The 17,029-nt window shown below is 59.2% G+C and overlaps 1 protein-coding gene across 1 annotated transcript; it reads left to right on the top strand.

Annotated features, from left to right (window-relative positions):
* Positions 1-5,383: 5,383 nt before the first annotated feature.
* On the top strand, positions 5,384-14,272 carry LOC111161567 (delta like canonical Notch ligand 4). The gene is made up of 11 exons (XM_022525312.1): positions 5,384-5,556; positions 5,668-5,937; positions 6,455-6,512; positions 7,340-7,603; positions 8,014-8,074; positions 8,163-8,293; positions 9,806-9,975; positions 10,145-10,364; positions 11,368-12,070; positions 12,580-12,688; positions 13,225-14,272. Exons 1-11 carry the CDS (start codon positions 5,491-5,493, stop codon positions 13,228-13,230), a joined length of 2,058 nt encoding a protein of 685 aa, XP_022381020.1. The 5' UTR covers positions 5,384-5,490; the 3' UTR covers positions 13,231-14,272.
* The last annotated feature ends 2,757 nt before the right edge of the window (positions 14,273-17,029 follow it).

Here is a 17,029-nt window from a genome sequence, read left to right on the forward strand (position 1 = left end):
GGTGATGGGCAGAGGGCTGAGTCCCCTGAGCTACCAGGAGCCTCAATGATCAGGGCAATTCAGAAGTGGACTTCTCCTTCCTCCTATACATCTCTGCTCTGAAACACCACCAGGAAGGAGGAGGGCTGCCATCCTGAGACCTACACTTGGTCCTGGTAGGAGAGTCATAGGCACTTGGTTCTTTCGACCTTCATCTCTTCTCCAAACCCATTCTCGAAGCTCCAGTCATCTCTCTCCAGCCAAGAACCTCATCACATTCTCTTCCCACAAAACACCCTTAGAGTCAAGGTTTTTCACAGGGCCCACCTCGTTTCCATGCCCTACCTGGCTTTCGTCCCTTATGACTGTTTCCTTTTAGCTCTCCTTTTTACTTCCCTTCCTTTTGGATTTCATTTGGTGTCAGGGATCTCCCTTCTCCCCAAATCTTCCCCTGGCTGTCAGGATGTCACCTGGGGGAAAGGAAATTAGTGTTTATTGGGCCCTGAGAATGTGTAATCACATACAGTCAGTCCCTTGGTCACCCTCCCACATTACTGTTATTATTATCCCCATTGCACAGATGCGAAAACCCAGGGGTTTAAATTACAAGCCCCAAGAGGGGCACTTGGCTGGCTCAGTCAGTAGAGCCTGTGACTCTTTTTTTTTTTTTTTTAAGATTTTTGTTTATTTATTTGACACAGAGAGATAAATCACAAGCAGGCAGAGCAGCAGGCAGAGAGAGGGAGAAGCAGGCTCCCTGCTGAGCAGAGAGCCTGATGCGGGGCTCGATCCCAGGACCCTGAGATCATGACCTGAGCTCGGGGTACCTGGGTGGCTCAATGGGTTGGGCCTCTGCCTTTGGCTCAGGGTTGTGAGTTTGAGCCCCAGATGGGGTGTAGAGATTACTTAAAAATAAAACTTAAGGGAACCTGGATGGTTCAGTTGGTTAAGGGTCTGGCTCAGGTCACGATCTCAGGGTCAATGAAATTGAGCCCTGCATGGGGAGAGCTGAGCCAGAGCCTGCTTGAGATTCTCTCTGCCCTGCTCCCCCAAAATTGTTTAAAAAATAAAAAAATAAATTACAACTCCAAGTCCCCAAGACTAGATGGCTGAGGAGTGCAAAAAGCCAAGTCCATTTTATGCTTATTCCCCACAATCAGCCAGAGAACGCAATGGAGAGATGCCCCATTCCAGCTTAATGCTCCCCATCACTATCACCGGGGGTCTTCAAGACTCATTGTCTTCAAGATTCTTAGCGCCCATGCCCCAAGTCCTACCCTTTCTCCTCACAGGGGCTCTCACATCTTATCCTGAAGCTCACAATTAGCCCCCAAATGCGTCCTCAAGGCTACCACGAAGTCATCATCTTTTCTCTCCCACCAGCCTCAGTCCTGTCCTACGGGAAACCCACTCTGTTCCACGGGAAAGACCCTAAGCAGACAGTTCCTTGTAGGGACTTGAGAAAGAGGTGAAGGAGGCCCCGCGGGGCACCGCCTGCCGAGCGGGAATCCCTGCCCTAACCGCTGGCGCCCTTCGAGGGGAGGGGTGAGGGCGGAGGTGGTTCTGCGGCGGCATCTGTCCCAGGCGGGCGGGAAGCTGCTGCATTAAATTGTAAAATCGATTTATTGACCGGCAGGTGCGAGCAGCGGCAGATGGAGAGTAGCGCTGCCGGGGCGCATCTGCGGGGAGCGGCGGCATCGATCCTGGCCCCCCTCTGAAACCCGTCCGTCCCGGTCCTTTCTCGTCGGCTCACTCCCAATTGCAGGGCCAAGGTCCGCGAAACTGCGGCGCCTGAACGGCTAGGGTAGCTCGGCTCCCTTCTCCTCCCCGCCTCCTGGCCGCAGGGCCCCGGGCTGCACCCCCACGGCTGGCAGGCCCCTGCCAGCCCCACTGCCCCAGTTGGCACGCGGCGGGCCGGGCTGACGCGTGGCAGCGCCCTGCGGCAGATGAGGCACGCGCCGGCCTCATTTCAATGTGAATGGATCGAAAGGAGCAGCCATGTGGCAGCAACAGTTTGCAAATCTCCCCGCCTTCTGTGCAGCTCCCTGGCCGCAGTTCCCTGCACGTGGCCCCTTCTCCGCAGCGACCGCAGCGGCGCCCCTCAAGGCTTAAGCGCCCCGCCCAAGCCGGGCCCGCTCCCCGCCCCTCTCATGCCCGACGGGCTCTCCGGTCCGGCCTCCGCCGCGCTCCTACCTGGCTTCAATTTGCCCCGCCAAGAACCGGAGTCGGGGGGGGGCGGTGAAACCACGCGGGAAGCCTCGGAGCTGCGCCGCCGACTCGGGGGCGGGGGGAGGGGTGTAGGGGGCGAGTAGGCTACCCAACGGGGGAGGGGTCCCGAGGCTCTACGTGGCCCCCGTGGTACCCTCAATACACCCAGGGTCAGCTTAGGGGCGCAACTGGAAGACAACCTTGGCGCTTTTAGGGTCCCAGGTGAGGGTTCTGCCTGCTGGGGGCTGCGTACAGGGGCCAGAAGAAGAGGACAAGAGAAGCAGAAGGCCCTGCAGGGGAAGCTGTGGGCTTTGCATGAAGCCAGGCCTGGACCCTGTTCCGGCTCCTGACGTTGTCGGTGCCAGCAAGGATGAGGACCCGCGGACTTTCAGAGGCCCGCAGTCAGTCCAGGGGAGTCCCAGGCTGTTGAACCTTGCATCCACGCTCCCTCTCAAGGGCATCGTGGGGCATCTGCACAGGGGCAAGGTCAGCAGATGTCCAGATGGGTTCAAACCCCTTGTGATTTGCAGCCTCCGGCTCTTGGCAGCCCCCAGGACACATGTTGGGTTCTTCTGGTCTCTAGTGGGAGAAAAAGGGAGGAGCCCCAGCTGTGGGCACTTGCATTTCAGTTCTGGGCCAGCAGTGGGACCCTTTCTTGTTCAGCAAATGTGGGCAAAGAGGGACTCCAGTGGACTGGAGTGCGGGTGGGTACTCAGGGCCGAGGGAGGCATCTTAGTAGGATAATGAACTTCTGGGACAGAGGCCACGTGGCAAGTTGATGCTTCATAAATGCCTTTTGATGGTCAGCAGAATTAAACCCTTTCCTCCTCAAAAAGGATTTCTAGGTCTCTGGGATCCCTCACATTTTGTGTCTCTGAGAATAATAATAGTTTTGTCTGGTCCTTAACTGTTTGCAAAGTGCTTTTGGACCCATTAGTCGGGATGTGTGAGGGGGGTAGAGAGTGTCCCAGATCTTCGAGTATTGAGCAAGAGGCATCCTGGAGGGCTGGATGTCTCCCTTGAGAGGCAGGCAAGTGCCAGCGTCAGTAAAGAAGCGAGTTTTTATGAACTCCTAGGCTGAGATTTGGAGGTGGAAGCAGAGAGAACTAGGTAGGGATGGATGCCAGCTCAGAGGAGAGGGACACTCTTTGGCACCCTAGGCAGGTCTAGGTAGAGTATGGGCGGAGCGAGTGTGAGGAACCCACTAGTCAGGATCGCTGGGAGGCAAGCCCTGGGCCCCCCTCCCTCGGGCCTGGGGACTCCGCCTGCCCATAACCTACATTAACTCTGGAGCGCAGCCTGGGCCCATCTGCCGGCCCCCGCCCCACCTCGGTTCCCCACGCCAACCCGCTCGCGCCAGATGGTGGCTGGGAGGGGTGGCCGTGCGTGGGGGACCCCGGAGCCCATCTCCTCATCTCGCCCCTCCCCCAACCCACGCTCCCAACCTCTTGTTTCTCATCCTTCCCCCCAATCCTCCACCACCCCCAAGTCAAAAAAATCAGACCGTGCTAGGCATAGGCAGCTGTTGTGCTGCACTGCCTCGCTCCCCCCGGCCCCTCCCCGCGCTACGGCCTCCCCCGGGCCCGCGCCGCGTCCCTGCTCCCTCCCGCCCCGCGCCGATCTTATCGCTCGACGACAGCCATCGCTGTGCGGGCTAGCTGACAGCTGAAGCCACCGGGCCCCCGCCGCCCTCAGCGTCCCAGAGACAGAGAGATCTCCGGCACCCCCCGAGACTGGGAGAAGCCGGCCCTCCCCGGTCTAAGGCCTCCGGGGATCACGCCGGGTTCCGGGAAAGCAGCTGCACTGCAGCCGCTCGGAGAAGTGGAGCCACCCGGGGGAGCCGCAAAGGCGAGACAGTCTCAGCCGTCTGAAACCCAAACTACTGCGCGCGCTTTCAGTTCCACCCTACATTTCGCCCCTATGAGGAGAGGACGCGGGTCTGCCGGACCTCAGCCCCTCATCAGGACTCTCCAGTGGCTTGAGACAACGCTGGAGCCAGAAGAGTTCCTCCCTGCCCCAACGGAGCGACAGGACGCGGGTGGGGGCTTGGGGCTGCTGGGGTGGGGGGAGACGGAGGGCAGTGGAGCTGAAGCTGAACCCAGGTGAGGGGAGGCGCTAGAGGAGGGGCCAGACCCTCATTACCATACAGCTGAGGACGCGCCCCCCTTCCCCTACCTCGGGGACCACGCCCCCTTCCCCGTCTCCGGGACCACGTGTCTAGGGGCTGGCACGAGTCGAGCCCAGGCTAGGGGCAGAAGGGAGAGGCACGAGTTGGACACGCCCCTCGCAACTAGGGAGGGAGACGCCCACCAGGAGGAGGGAGCCCCCGGGAGCGCTAGAGTCTTTGACTCCAGGACCTCGTGTTTACCGGTGTGGCCATAGAGAGGTTAAAGCGTCCACTGGCTTCTCTGTTGTGCGGGGGACGCGAGGTGGGTGGGAGCTCACAGGTTGGGGACTGAAGTGGCGACAGCTTCCAGGGCTCGGGGAAGAAGGCGATCCGAGTCCTTCGACCCTGCTTTCGCTTTCCGAGCTTAAGTTCTTTTTACCTGCTCGAAGGCTGAAGGTAACTAGCTCCGGCTGCGGACAGACCGCCAACGGGGACTCCCCAGTGTCTCCGCCTCCACGACCATCCGGGAACCACTCGCTCACCTCCCGCCCCATTCCCCCAGGCCCTCCCCCACGCCCTCTCACACCCGGGTCTCGGACCTTCACTCCTCCGCCGCGGAGAACTGGTTACCTTGGCACGCGCAGAGTTAGGGGATCCAGGGGCTGAGAGCGGCACGGAGGGGCGGGGACCTGTGCGTGACTGGCTGGCGGGGATGGGGGATGGTGGGGGCGGAGGCCCCCTCCAGGCCCTGCTGGGGCTGGAGCGCTAGAGGCCGGGAGGGGAGGGGAGAGTGACCATGGGTTCTGAGTGACAGGCGGCGAAGAGACGAGCCAATATATATAAGGAAGGCTCCCGAGCGCGCAGGTTTCAGTAGCGGCGCAGAGCGCGAGCTGGGAACACGGGGCCAAGAGCCGCAGCTCCAGCCGCCTCAGTGCAGTGTACCCAGCACTAGCCCGCTTGCGGCTCCACTATCAGCCCGAGGACACGTCCTCAGCCCAGCCGCCACCCAGCCGCCCTCACCTGGATTACCTACCGCAGAAGCTGGAGCAGAACTAGCGAGAAGGCGAAGCGAGAGGAAAGCCCCAGAAGAGCCTGGCTTTTCAGGGACCCCTCCGGTGGATAGACGCGCGGGAAAGCGGAGTCCCGAACGAAGCCAGCTACAGGGCGGGCGCGGGGAGAGAGCGACGCTCCAGGGGATGGCAGCCGCGTCCCGTAGCGCCTCTCGCTGGGCGCTACTGCTGCTGGTGGCACTTTGGCAGCAGGTAACGTCCCGCACCCCCTCCACCCCTTCCCGCCGCGCCCGGAGCCTGAGCCCCGGGCGTCTGCCGAGCTGACCGCTCCCCTCCTTCCTTCCCTCGGTCCCTGTGCAATAGCGCGCAGCCTGCTCCGGAGTCTTCCAGCTGCAGCTGCAGGAGTTTGCCAACGAGCGTGGCGTGCTGGCCAGCGGGCGGCCGTGCGAACCCGGCTGCAGGACCTTCTTCCGCGTCTGCCTTAAGCACTTCCAGGCAGTCTTGTCGCCCGGGCCCTGCACCTTCGGCAGCGTCTCTACGCCTGTGTTGGGCACCAACTCCTTCGCCGTCGGGGACGATAGTAGTGGCGGGGGACGCAACCCTCTCCAGCTGCCTTTCAATTTCACCTGGCCGGTGAGCACAGCCCGGGTGCACTGGGAGGTCGCGAAAGACAAGAAGGGGGCTCCCTAGGACCAAAGGCCCCCCCCATTTCCTCGCTTCCAACTAAACCAAACAAACAAACAAACAAACAAAAACCAAGGGCGCTCTCTTTTGATACTTTCTTCTCACTCTCCACTGAGACCTCATCCTCAGGAAGGCTCTCACCCGTCTCCCTCTTTCCAGTCCTGTGCCCTCCCTCTCTTCTCCCAACTCTTGGGATATGATTTTCATCAGCTACTGCACCGGCGCGTCACCCACCTTCGAATGACTCTAGCTAACATGCCCCATCTCTCAACCCTCCTGCTCCGGGTTCTCCGCTCACCTTCCCCGCTCGCGCTATGCTGCGCACAGACCCGTTATGTTGACCCGGGAGCTGTAACTGTATCCTGCAATTAGATTAATTAAACCCGCTGCCGCGAGGCACCTCCACCTCCCCCGCCCCTACTCATCTCTCTCTCTGTCTTCCCCCGCCCCCTCCTTTGGCCTCCAGGGTACCTTCTCACTCATCATAGAAGCTTGGCACGCGCCGGGAGACGACCTGCGGCCAGGTGAGTAGCTCCTCGGCCGCCACAGGGGGGCGACACGGCGCAGCGCCGAAAGAGTTAACCTGTGATAGGCGGGGGAAGTGCGGGGTGGGGGGTGAGAGGGGCAGGACACTAAGCTCTGCCTGGAGCTGCGCCCCGCGCTGGACGCTCGGATTCCGCTCGCTGCCTGGACTCTGAGCACAATTGCGTTTCCTGCGGGTTATTTTTGGCGTGGGAACGCGGGGAGCACGGCGGTGAGAAAGGCCGAAGCTGCCAGCGCCGCTGACGGGCCCCTTCCTGTATTTTACACCTTTCGCGAATTCCGCTCCTTTGCAAAGGGAATAATGGCTTTGGGATGTTGTTCTGACACAGAGGAAAAGGATATTTCAGCAGCACAACAATTCTCACTTTGAAAAGGAAAAAGAAAAGCATTGCCCATCTCTAAGGGCAGAACCCGTGAATGGGCACCAGAGGACCCTTTGCTTCCAGGGTCCTCCCCGACCTGGCTTTTTTTTTCCTTTTCTTTTCTTCCTCCGTCTCTCCCTCCTTCCTTCTCTCTCTCTTTGCCCCTTTTTTTCTTCTCCATTTTGACCTCTTTTCCTCTTTCCTGGTTTATCTGCCTCCAGAACACTGGAGAACATTTTAACATCCTTCTGTTGGCTCCTTTCTGAATGATATCAGGCCTTCAGCTAGTGCACACACATGCACGCAGATGGCAGCTAAGCAGTGGGACATTTGGGTTCCTCTGGCCTGTGCTTGCTGGGGTCATCTGAACAGCTGGTTTGATCCAGCAGTTGCTGGCATCCTCGGGACTGGCTGCACTTCCTTGACCTGGCCCTCTGCCCCTTCAGAGGCCTTGCCACCCGACGCGCTCATCAGCAAGATCGCCATCCAGGGCTCCCTAGCTGTGGGCAAGAACTGGTTACTGGATGAGCAGACCAGCCCCCCAACAAGGCTGCGCTACTCTTACCGGGTCATCTGCAGTGACAACTACTATGGGGACAGCTGCTCACGCCTGTGCAAGAAGCGCAATGACCACTTCGGCCACTACGTGTGCCAACCAGATGGCAGCCTGTCCTGCCTCCCCGGCTGGACTGGGGAGTACTGCGAAGAGCGTAAGCAGCCAAGCTCCCGCCTCCCTGGCAGGGGTCCCCCGGAGCAACACAGTGGCCTCTTTTTGGCCACAGCCTACCTCCCTCACAGAACAGGTCCAGGCTGCCCACTAGCCGGGCCTCAGGAACAGGTGGGGATGCTTAGGATAGGCGTGGACTCTGATCTGTCTCTTCTTAGTGCTCCTCCCCATCTTGCCAGAGCCCACAGGGACCCCCTTATTGCCTTCCATCCAGCCTGGATTCTCCTTCCCTGTGCCACTGTTGCCCTTAATAACACCTGCAGCCCCTCTGGGAGGCCAGGAGAGGGAAGTGAGACCAGGAGAGCTGGGGGTGCCCCCAGGGCCAGGAGAGGGAAAGGGGGCTGCAGAGTCCTTAACAATCTGACCTCACTGGGCTCTGTTTTCTTTCCTCAGCGGTCTGTCTTTCTGGCTGTCACGAACAGAATGGCTACTGCAGCAAGCCAGCGGAGTGCATGTGAGTAGGGGACAGGAAGTGGGCGAGGAGGGAGCCAGCCTCCCAGCTAAGCCCTCACCTCACCCTCAGCCTCCCTTTTGTTCAACAGCTGCCGCCCAGGCTGGCAGGGCCGCCTCTGCAACGAATGCATTCCCCACAATGGCTGTCGCCATGGCACCTGCAGCATCCCATGGCAGTGCACCTGCGATGAGGGCTGGGGCGGCCTCTTCTGCGACCAAGGTGAGTCAGGGCAGAGAGAGCGCGCAGAGGGGCTGGGAGAGGTGGGCAGGGGGTGGGAACCAGAGCGCTTGCCCTTCTTACTGGATGACTGCCCAGTTGGCTTATCCCATTATCCTTCAAAGAGCTTGGGGCTTTTAAGGATCCTTACATTGGTCTAGAGTGAGATGGTGGGTCCTTCTTGCTCAGGGTGCCTAGAGAAGCCAGGAAGCAGGAGCAGTTGCAGGTTGTGCTCAAATTCCAGCGAGGCCCAGGAGGAGAGATGCTGGGCTTGGTTCCTCCTTCTACCTTGTAGTTACCTATTAACCCCCTAAGTGTTTGCTTACCTGCCCGGGCTGTTTGAGCAGCTCTCCCTACACAGCTGTCTGGTAGGGTGTGCCCAGCAGCTGCCCTGAGACTGTGGGTGAGCTGCGCCCCTGGGCGGAGTGGCATCTAACCGACTTCTTGGTGTGGGGCAGAAACAGCCTCCCTTGTTCCTCCCCAGTGGCGCTTGCCAGCCAGCTGCCTCAGCCTACAGTCTCTTTCTGGGTTTGGGAGGCAGGCTGGTCACTCTTCCAGCGGGGGTCGGCCAGCTCCAACTGTGTGGGAGGGAGCCTCTGCTCCCTCATCCTGTAGCCAGCTGCAGGGTGTCTCCCATTTTCAGGGTCAAAGAGGGTGGCTGTTGCCATGGATTTACCAGCACAAGCCTCGGAAGGGTGGGCAGGGGGTTTACCAGGCTAGAAAGAACTTGCCTGGGCCCTGACTTTCTGGCAACAAGGGGTTTGGAATTCAACAGCCCCTGTATTCTGTGTGTGTGTGTGTGTGTGTGTGTGTGTGTGTGTGTGTGTGTGTGTTTGTGTTGCTTTCTCTACCCTACCCCAAACACATGTACACACCTGTTCCTGCCCACTCTCTTTCTTCTCCCCACATTAGCTCCCAGGTAACATAGTCATATACTCATCATAGGCAAACACAGCCCTTCCAGTTTCTGTATTTGCTCTGTATTTGCTCCCTCCCTGTCCTTCCCAAATGAGAAAACAAATACTTATATTTCAAAATACTCTTGCAATGCATTTCCCTTTAAAAAATGCCTGGTCACTACTTAAGGTGGCTTTTACTTCCTCCCTATCATTTCCACCTGTTAACATTTTATCCCTCCTTCTAGGCTTATCTCAGCTGCCCCTCTTCCATGAAGCCTTTTCTGACTTCCTCCTCCACATGGGGCCTTGCCATCCGCTCCTCTTCTTTCCCCTCCTTCTACCCTGGTGGCCAGTGGCTGGGAGCTTACCTAGCAGGCAGTTGTCCAACTGTATTTTTTTTTTTTAAACTTGGGTGGGTTGCCCAGGTCTGTATTTTTTTTAAAACTTGGGTGGGTTGCCCAGGTCAGATGTGGGTCAAGGAAGAAGGGTATGGGCCAGGACAACTTTGGGCTGAAGCCTCTGGGGTGCACATGGATGGTGAACTTGCACTATGAGGAGCCTGGAGATGGGGACCATTCTACAGCCCCGCTCAGCTGGCTGGTCCCTGTCTTGGCAGATCTCAATTACTGCACCCACCACTCCCCCTGCAAGAATGGGGCGACGTGCTCCAACAGCGGACAGCGGAGCTACACCTGCACCTGCCGCCCAGGCTACACTGGCGTGGACTGCGAGCTGGAGCTCAGCGAGTGTGACAGCAACCCCTGTCGCAACGGAGGCAGCTGTAAGGTGAGACTCGGGCCCATAGAGGTCTGGCCAGGTAGAGCCCAGGGGCCCCCACCCAGGGGGGCCAGTGGAGGTGCAGCCATGGCATTGTGGGCAGGGGGAGGTCTGGTCCCAAGCCATGCATTGTTGCCCCCCTGGGTCTGACTCGTGCCTCTTTCTGGTCTCTCTCCAGGACCAGGAGGATGGCTACCGTTGCCTGTGTGCCCCGGGCTACTATGGCCTGCACTGTGAGCACAGTACATTGAGCTGTGCCGACTCCCCCTGCTTCAATGGGGGTTCCTGCCGGGAGCGCAGCCAGGGGGCCAGCTATGCCTGTGAGTGCCCCCCCAACTTCATGGGCTCCAACTGTGAGAAAAAAGTGGACAGGTGTGCCAGCAACCCGTGTGCCAATGGTGAGTCTCATGGCCTTGTTAACCCGGGGTGGGGGGCAGGCTTAGGACTCAGAGAGCCTTCTGGGGAGGGAGAGTCAGGAGCAGAGAGAGGCCAGGTCTGTCCCTCTGGGCAGGCTGAGATGGTCCCAACCCGCTCTGGGTGGTGAGGGGCTGGCATCATCAGCTGGTGGCTTTGGAAGAAGAGCGGGTTGGCAGTGGGTACAGGCCTTAGGGGGAGGAGAGGCACGTACCCAGCTTCACGTCTCAGTCTGACGTCAGAGCCCACTCCTGGCGGGGTTGGCCTCTGACCCTCCCCAGGAAGTCCTGGTCTAGGGAGAGGGACCTATGAAGCCTCGGGCCCCTCCTAGTGAGAGGCTGGCACAGTCAAGGCCCGACTTTGAAAGGCCTCACCTTACCCCCTGGCCATGTGGAGCCTGGCATGGAACGAGGCATCTAGAATGTTCCGCATCTTGGGGGGCACGAAGCACACTGGTTATCTTTGTTTCCTTGGCCTCCTGATGACCTTCTGTGAGCCAGGCAGACAGCACTGTGCAGGAGAGAAGCCTCAGGAGCTGGAGAGGGGTGGGAAGGGCAGAGATGGAGCCTGTTCTCCAGCTAATCACTCTGTTAACTTTGTTAACTGATAATTACATTTATTTGAGCATCTACTATATACCAGGCAGGGGCTCCTGCCTTCCTGCATCATCCGACCTAACCCTCAGAGATCTCCTATGGAGGGGAGAGAGTTATACTCTAATTTAACAAGGAAGGAAACTGAGGCTTCAAATAAGGCACAGCGACAGGTGCCAGGTCACCTTCAGCTGGAGAGAGAACCCAAACAGAGCTGTCCGATTCCAACTCTGCAAGATGCTAGTGGTTTTTATATGTGAGTTCACTGAATAAATCGGGGCCCAGATCTCCCGATTCCTGGTACAGCACTCTTCGTGGTGGGATCTGGGCTGGGGCGCTCTCCCTGGGGGGACTCCCAGGCAATTGCTCACTCAGGACCCATGTGTACCCACAGGGGGCCAGTGCCTGAACCGTGGTCCCAACCGCGTGTGCCGCTGCCGTCCTGGGTTCACAGGCCCTCACTGTGAACTCCACCTCAGTGACTGTGCCCGCAACCCTTGCGCCCACGGCGGCACCTGCCACGAGCTGGAGAATGGGCTCATGTGCACCTGTGCTGCTGGCTTCTCTGGCCGGCGCTGCGAGGTGCGGATACATGTCGACGCCTGTACCTCGGGACCCTGCTTCAACGGGGCCACCTGCTACCCTGGCCTCTCTGAGGACAGCTTCGTCTGCAATTGTCCCTATGGCTTTGTGGGCAGCCGCTGCGAGTTCCCTGTGAGCATGCCGCCCAGCTTCCCCTGGGTGGCTGTCTCTCTGGGTGTGGGCCTGGTGGTGGTGCTGGTGTTGCTGGGCATGGTGGCAGTGGCTGTGCGGCAGCTGCGGCTCCGGCGGCCTGACGATGGCAGCAGGGAGGCCATGAATAACTTGTCGGACTTCCAGAAGGACAACCTGATCCCTGCTGCCCAGCTCAAGAATACAAACCAGAAGAAGGAGCTGGAAGTGGACTGTGGCCTGGACAAGTCCAACTGTGGCAAACAGCAGAACCACACGCTGGACTATAATCTGGCCCCAGGGGCTCTAGGGCGAGGGACCATGCTGGGAAAGTACCCCCACAGTGAGAAAAGCTTAGGGGAGAAGGCGCCACTGCGGTTACACAGGTGAGCAGCACTGGGATGCCCCGGGCCTGGCCACAGGGCCCTGCACGGTACTGCCTAGGCTCCCCCAGGACAGGTGGAAGGCTAGCACCAGGCCCTTGACTAGTTTCTCACTGCTGACAGGAGTCTCCTGCAACAAGATTTTGGCCAGGGATCCTTCATCCTTTCTTCTCATTCATTCTTTCATTCATTCACAAATGTCAAGGGACCACACGAGGTGGGGGGTGGGGGGGGGTCTCTTCTGACTCCCGTCTTTCCATGGCACAGCTTGCCTGGAGGAGCAATGCTGGTTTTTTCCAGGCCTGAGACCCTGGTAAGGTTGGAGGTCCTGTGTCTCTCTTGGGGGCCTATTCCTCACTGTCCCCCAGGCTAGCCTTGGGCATCCCCAGTCCCTGTGTCTTCTCTCAGAGCCCATGCCCTTTGGCTCTCCAGGGTCAGGGTTAGCACCCCACCTGCCCCCACCCAGCTCTCCCCCCATCCCTCCCTCACCAGCCTGTCTTGTGTTCCCGCAGTGAAAAGCCAGAGTGTCGGATATCAGCGATATGCTCCCCCAGGGATTCCATGTACCAGTCTGTGTGTTTGATATCAGAAGAGAGGAACGAATGTGTCATTGCCACGGAGGTGAGTGCTGGGCTCACCTTCCCTTCCAGCACGTCTCCTTCTGCCATCCAGGAATGGGAAAGTAGCCTGGTGACTTTCAAGCCCAGGGGCCCGCTTCTGAAGGGTGGGTCAGAACCCCTTCTTGGCGGGCCAGGTTCAGGGGCTCTTGGGTCCCTGCTGGCCCTGTTGCTGCAGAGGATGTGAAACAGGAACCGTGGGGGGTGAGCTGGGCCTAGCTCTTCCCGCTGTGTTACCGCTGGGCTGGGTGACCGTGGCATCTGGCCAGCTCCCTGGCACTGCTTCCCAGCTGCTGGGGTAGGGGGCGAGAGTGGTTGCCTTGTGCCTCTGCTGCCCCTTCCCGCTGCTTCCTCCATTGGCCGGCCGCACAAACCCAGGCTCCCAGGCTTGTGCATGTATCAGGGCCTAAGTCTGGGGAGAGCTGTCCCACCCTCCTTTTGCCCCACCTGTTTCTCCAGGGAGGTCCCGGGGCCACCATGGAGGAGAGAGTTCTTGTCCTCCAGTGTAACCGACTTCCCTGTTTTCCACGTTCTTTCCAGGTATAAGGCAGGAGCCTTCCCAGGACATCCCAGCTCGGCCCCAGCAGCTGGATCTTCCTTCTGCATTGTTTACATTGCATCCTGGATGGGACATTTTTAATATGCAACGTGCTGCTCTCAGGAGGAAGAGGGAATGGCATGACCTGGACAGACTGTGAACTTGCCAAGAGATGCAGTACCCTTCCATGCCTCTGGGTGTCTGTCTGGCATCAGACTGGTGGCCGCGCTGGCCCAGGGAACAGAGGAGAGGTGCCACTGGAACCCGCCCTGCCAGCTGTGGCCTTCAGAGGGCCCCTCTGGGGATCTGGCCTGTTTTCCAGTGGGAGTGGCAATGGCCCTATGGGGCCTGGAGCTGGTGTGGCCTCCACTGGCATCTGTGTTTCCAAAAGTGCCTTTGGCCCAGGCCCCACTGCAACAGCTGGGTCCAAATCAGAGGAGGCCAGTATGAGCGGGGCCATCTGTGGGCCCGGATACCATCGGGTGCAGCCCTTGGCAGGAGCTGCCCTGCAGGTGAGGTGAGCGCCCGAAGCGGAAGACCTTTCCGCCCGGTGCCTTCAACTACTACACGTGGGCCTTGCTCATAACACCCCTCCAGCTTCTCCCTGGCCTCTGCCCTCTGGGCAAGGCTGTTGGTAAGCCTTACCTGGCTCCCCCAGCCTCCTGCCTGGGGTGCCTCTGCGTTCCAGTGAGCACAAAGGTGAAGGGCCTGCCGGGGGAGCCAGGCCTAACTGGGAAGCTCAGGGCAGTGATGCGGGAAATTCCAGTGAGGGAAAAAGGAGGTGCCGTTGCCACCCAGGCCCTTGCCTCCCTCGAACCATTCCTACAGCCTCGAGCCTGGGCTTTGCCCACACCCACTACTGTCCCCCAGACCACCCTTGAAGCCGATCTTCAGAAATCAATAATATGAGTTTTGTTTTTTTTTTGTAGTTTATTTTGGAGTCTAGTATTTCAGTAATTTAAGAATCAGAAGCACTGACCTTTCTACATTTTATAACATTATTTTGTATATAATGTGTATTTATAATATGGAACAGATGTGTACAGGAGTTTATTACTTCTTGGGTCCTGTGTTTGTGATGGCAGAAGGGGAATGAATGCTCTCTCCATCCTCTCTGACTCCCCGTCTCCTAGTGCTGCCTGCTGCTCTGCCAGAACCGCCGGGACCCTGGGCACGCACTTGGGCCTCGCCTGCTGTGCTCCGGATGCTTGTCCCCTTCCAGTCCTTATAGAGCCCCAACTCGCACATCTAGTCCCAGGCCTAGACCAGCCTTCCCTGCCTGCTGGCTCAAGGCTGCTGTGGCCCCCTGTTTCCCCCTATGTTCCCACCATCACTTGGGGGATATGCCCCCTGACCTGAATCTATCTCCCTTTCTCTCCTCAAGCCTGAAAAAAATTTGGGGCTCCCTAGTCAGCCTGGGGGATACAGGAATTTGGGGGAAGGGATGATTCTCCTGGTGTTGGTCTTCTCAAGTAGATTCACTTATTGGAGAATGGGGTCTCTGAACCAGAATGACATCTGGGTCCTTCCTCCTGCCACTGAAGGGTTTTAGATAGACTGGCACCTACCTACTCTTTTCTCAGTCCCAGCAGGGCACTGGTCTTGGGGGGATGCAGGGTGGGGGGCTTGCCTTAGGTCTGTCCTCCTTGTAGCCAGCCAGGAGAACTGAGTCCAGGCACCTGGTCTACCCAGAGCTGCAGGAGTTTACTAAGACCGCAGGAGAGGAGGAGGACAGGGAGGTGGCCTTCCCTGAGCCCAGGTTTCTTGGGCTGAGGCACTAATGAGAGAGTTTCAGTCTTGACTTCGTGTCTACCTTCCTATAAGGTATGACATGGTCCCTAGGGGGCCACAGTCCTCTCTATAGCCAGATATACCCCATGGAGAGCAAATGATGAAAAAATTGAGCCACTGACAAAGGCCAAGTAGATGCTCACAGCCTGTCCGCAGTAACGCGAAATAGGCCCACCAGATACTCCCCATGGAGTCCAAGTACATGCATGCTCCTTGCCCTCCCTTTTCCTTTCTCCCTTACACGCACAGCATGCCCGCCCTTGACCTGGGGGCTTATGCTGAGATGTGGGAGTTAGAGACGTAGGCGCGTCCACACTCGCCCGCAGGCACATGTTCCACGCCTTGCTCTTGCTCCCCTCACTGCATACAGGGTATCAAACAGGAAAGTATTCAGGGAACCGTTCCCACAGCCTGAGCCGGCAGCAGGGGGAAGAACAACACGACCTCACTCTTCCTGCCCAAAATGAAACAGGAAAGCGGCTCCCGGGCCCTGGGGGCTGGGAAAACTGGGCCGGGACACAAGGCAGATGACGAGGCTCCCATGTGGGGGACAGGTAGGACACCCGCGAGCCTGCACGTCCACACAGCCAGGCTGTGCAGGGCTTCACGGGCCACCGGCGCCTAGAGAAGAGCCTTGTAGGGGAGCTGGCTAAAACCACTCACAGGCTCTGATTCCCTAGACAGGGAGCTGGGAGAGCCCACCACACAGGCTTTCCTGGGAAAGCGGGGATCTAAGCACAGATCTAGGTTAGGCACTCTAACCTGTGGTTCTACCTCCAGTGACCCTGCAGAAGCTAGGCCAAGCAGCTGGTGTATGGACAGGCCACAGCAAAAGCCTTTCTATGCTTAGCCTGGAGGTCACTTCCTGAGGGTGCAGCCGCTTCTCATGGGTAAGGTACCCAAGACTTTCCTTAGAGTGTCCAGGTATACAGGAGAGGTCCCTGGTTTGGCAGAAACAAGGCCAAACAAAGCCCTGGGAAGTGCTCTCCATGGTTTAGCAAATGCCTCCTGAATTTGTTAGAGTATTTCATAAGAGAATTCAGAGTTCAGTGGCTCCTTAACAGCCTGGAGGCAGTGCCCAGCCTAAAGGCTCATCTGACCCCTCGGTGAACTCTAGCTCTGGGGACAGCTGCTTTTCCAGGGCCCTCTGGCTGCTAACCACCTGGGGATCTCTGCGGGGTGGGGAGGTGAGTCAGGAAGATGCAGTGAAGGGAGGAATGCCTTTATCCTGCTTGTTCCACCAGGGGCCCCCTCTCCAGCCTCAGCGCCACTCAGGATTGGTTAGGGGGTAGGAAACAAAAAGTGTCTTCTATCTGCACCCCTCCCGCCCGGTCCCCCAGCTCAGGCTAAATAAGGCCACTAAACTCAGGCAGTCGGGATGGATGCTCCAACCCCTACGGGGGGACCCCCCCCCACACACACACAGGGCTCTCCCCTCCCTGCATCTCTCCAGCCCTTCCCCCTGGGTCCCGGCAGGATCGGCAAATCCAGCCCTCTGCCCCACGTGGCCTGCTGCATTCCGGGAAGGGGATGGAAGTGATTCACTCAGGGAACTGTGACTGTCCCTTCCCGGGGAGAGGATGCACCTTCCCCGGGTGGCCGCGCCCTCCCTCGCGTCCAGGGTGCATGACTCGGCCCCATGGCCCCGCCGGATCCCCAGGGGCCCCGAGCCCCGGGCGCGGCGGAAAGGGCAGGTGCGACGCGCTGGCCAGTCGGCTCTCCACCTGCCGCTGCCGCCGCCGCCGCCGCCGGGCGCCCCGGAGGTCCCACGGCACCCCCGCCCCCCTGCGCTCTTTGTTACAGCCCGACTTCCTGTTTGCGGCTTCCCGACCCCGGCTCACTTCCCGGGCCGGGAAGCAGCCGAAGGCCGCGAGTTTCTCGGAGACGCCCCCGCCCGCCGGGCTCCGCCCCTCACCTCCCCGAAGCCCGCCCCGGGCCTGGGAGGCCGCGCGAAGCCGTCGGGCGGGCAGGCGGAACGGCCCGGGCCCCCGCTGCCCGGCACCAGAGGGCGCTGTG

The sequence above is a fragment of the Enhydra lutris genome, unplaced genomic scaffold (assembly GCF_002288905.1).
Source record: "Enhydra lutris kenyoni isolate GAN:26980312 unplaced genomic scaffold, ASM228890v2 scaffoldscaffold4, whole genome shotgun sequence".
NCBI lineage: Eukaryota > Metazoa > Chordata > Mammalia > Carnivora > Mustelidae > Enhydra > Enhydra lutris.

Bases quoted from the DNA above. Each gene is read 5' to 3' on its own strand.
- LOC111161567 (XM_022525312.1), top strand. From the start codon at position 5,491: ATGGCAGCCGCGTCCCGTAGCGCCTCTCGCTGGGCGCTACTGCTGCTG. The intron at 5,938-6,454 runs GTGAGCACAGCC...TTTGGCCTCCAG, and splicing joins CTTTCAATTTCACCTGGCCG to GGTACCTTCTCACTCATCAT. The intron at 8,075-8,162 runs GTGAGTAGGGGA...TTTGTTCAACAG, and splicing joins AGCAAGCCAGCGGAGTGCAT to CTGCCGCCCAGGCTGGCAGG.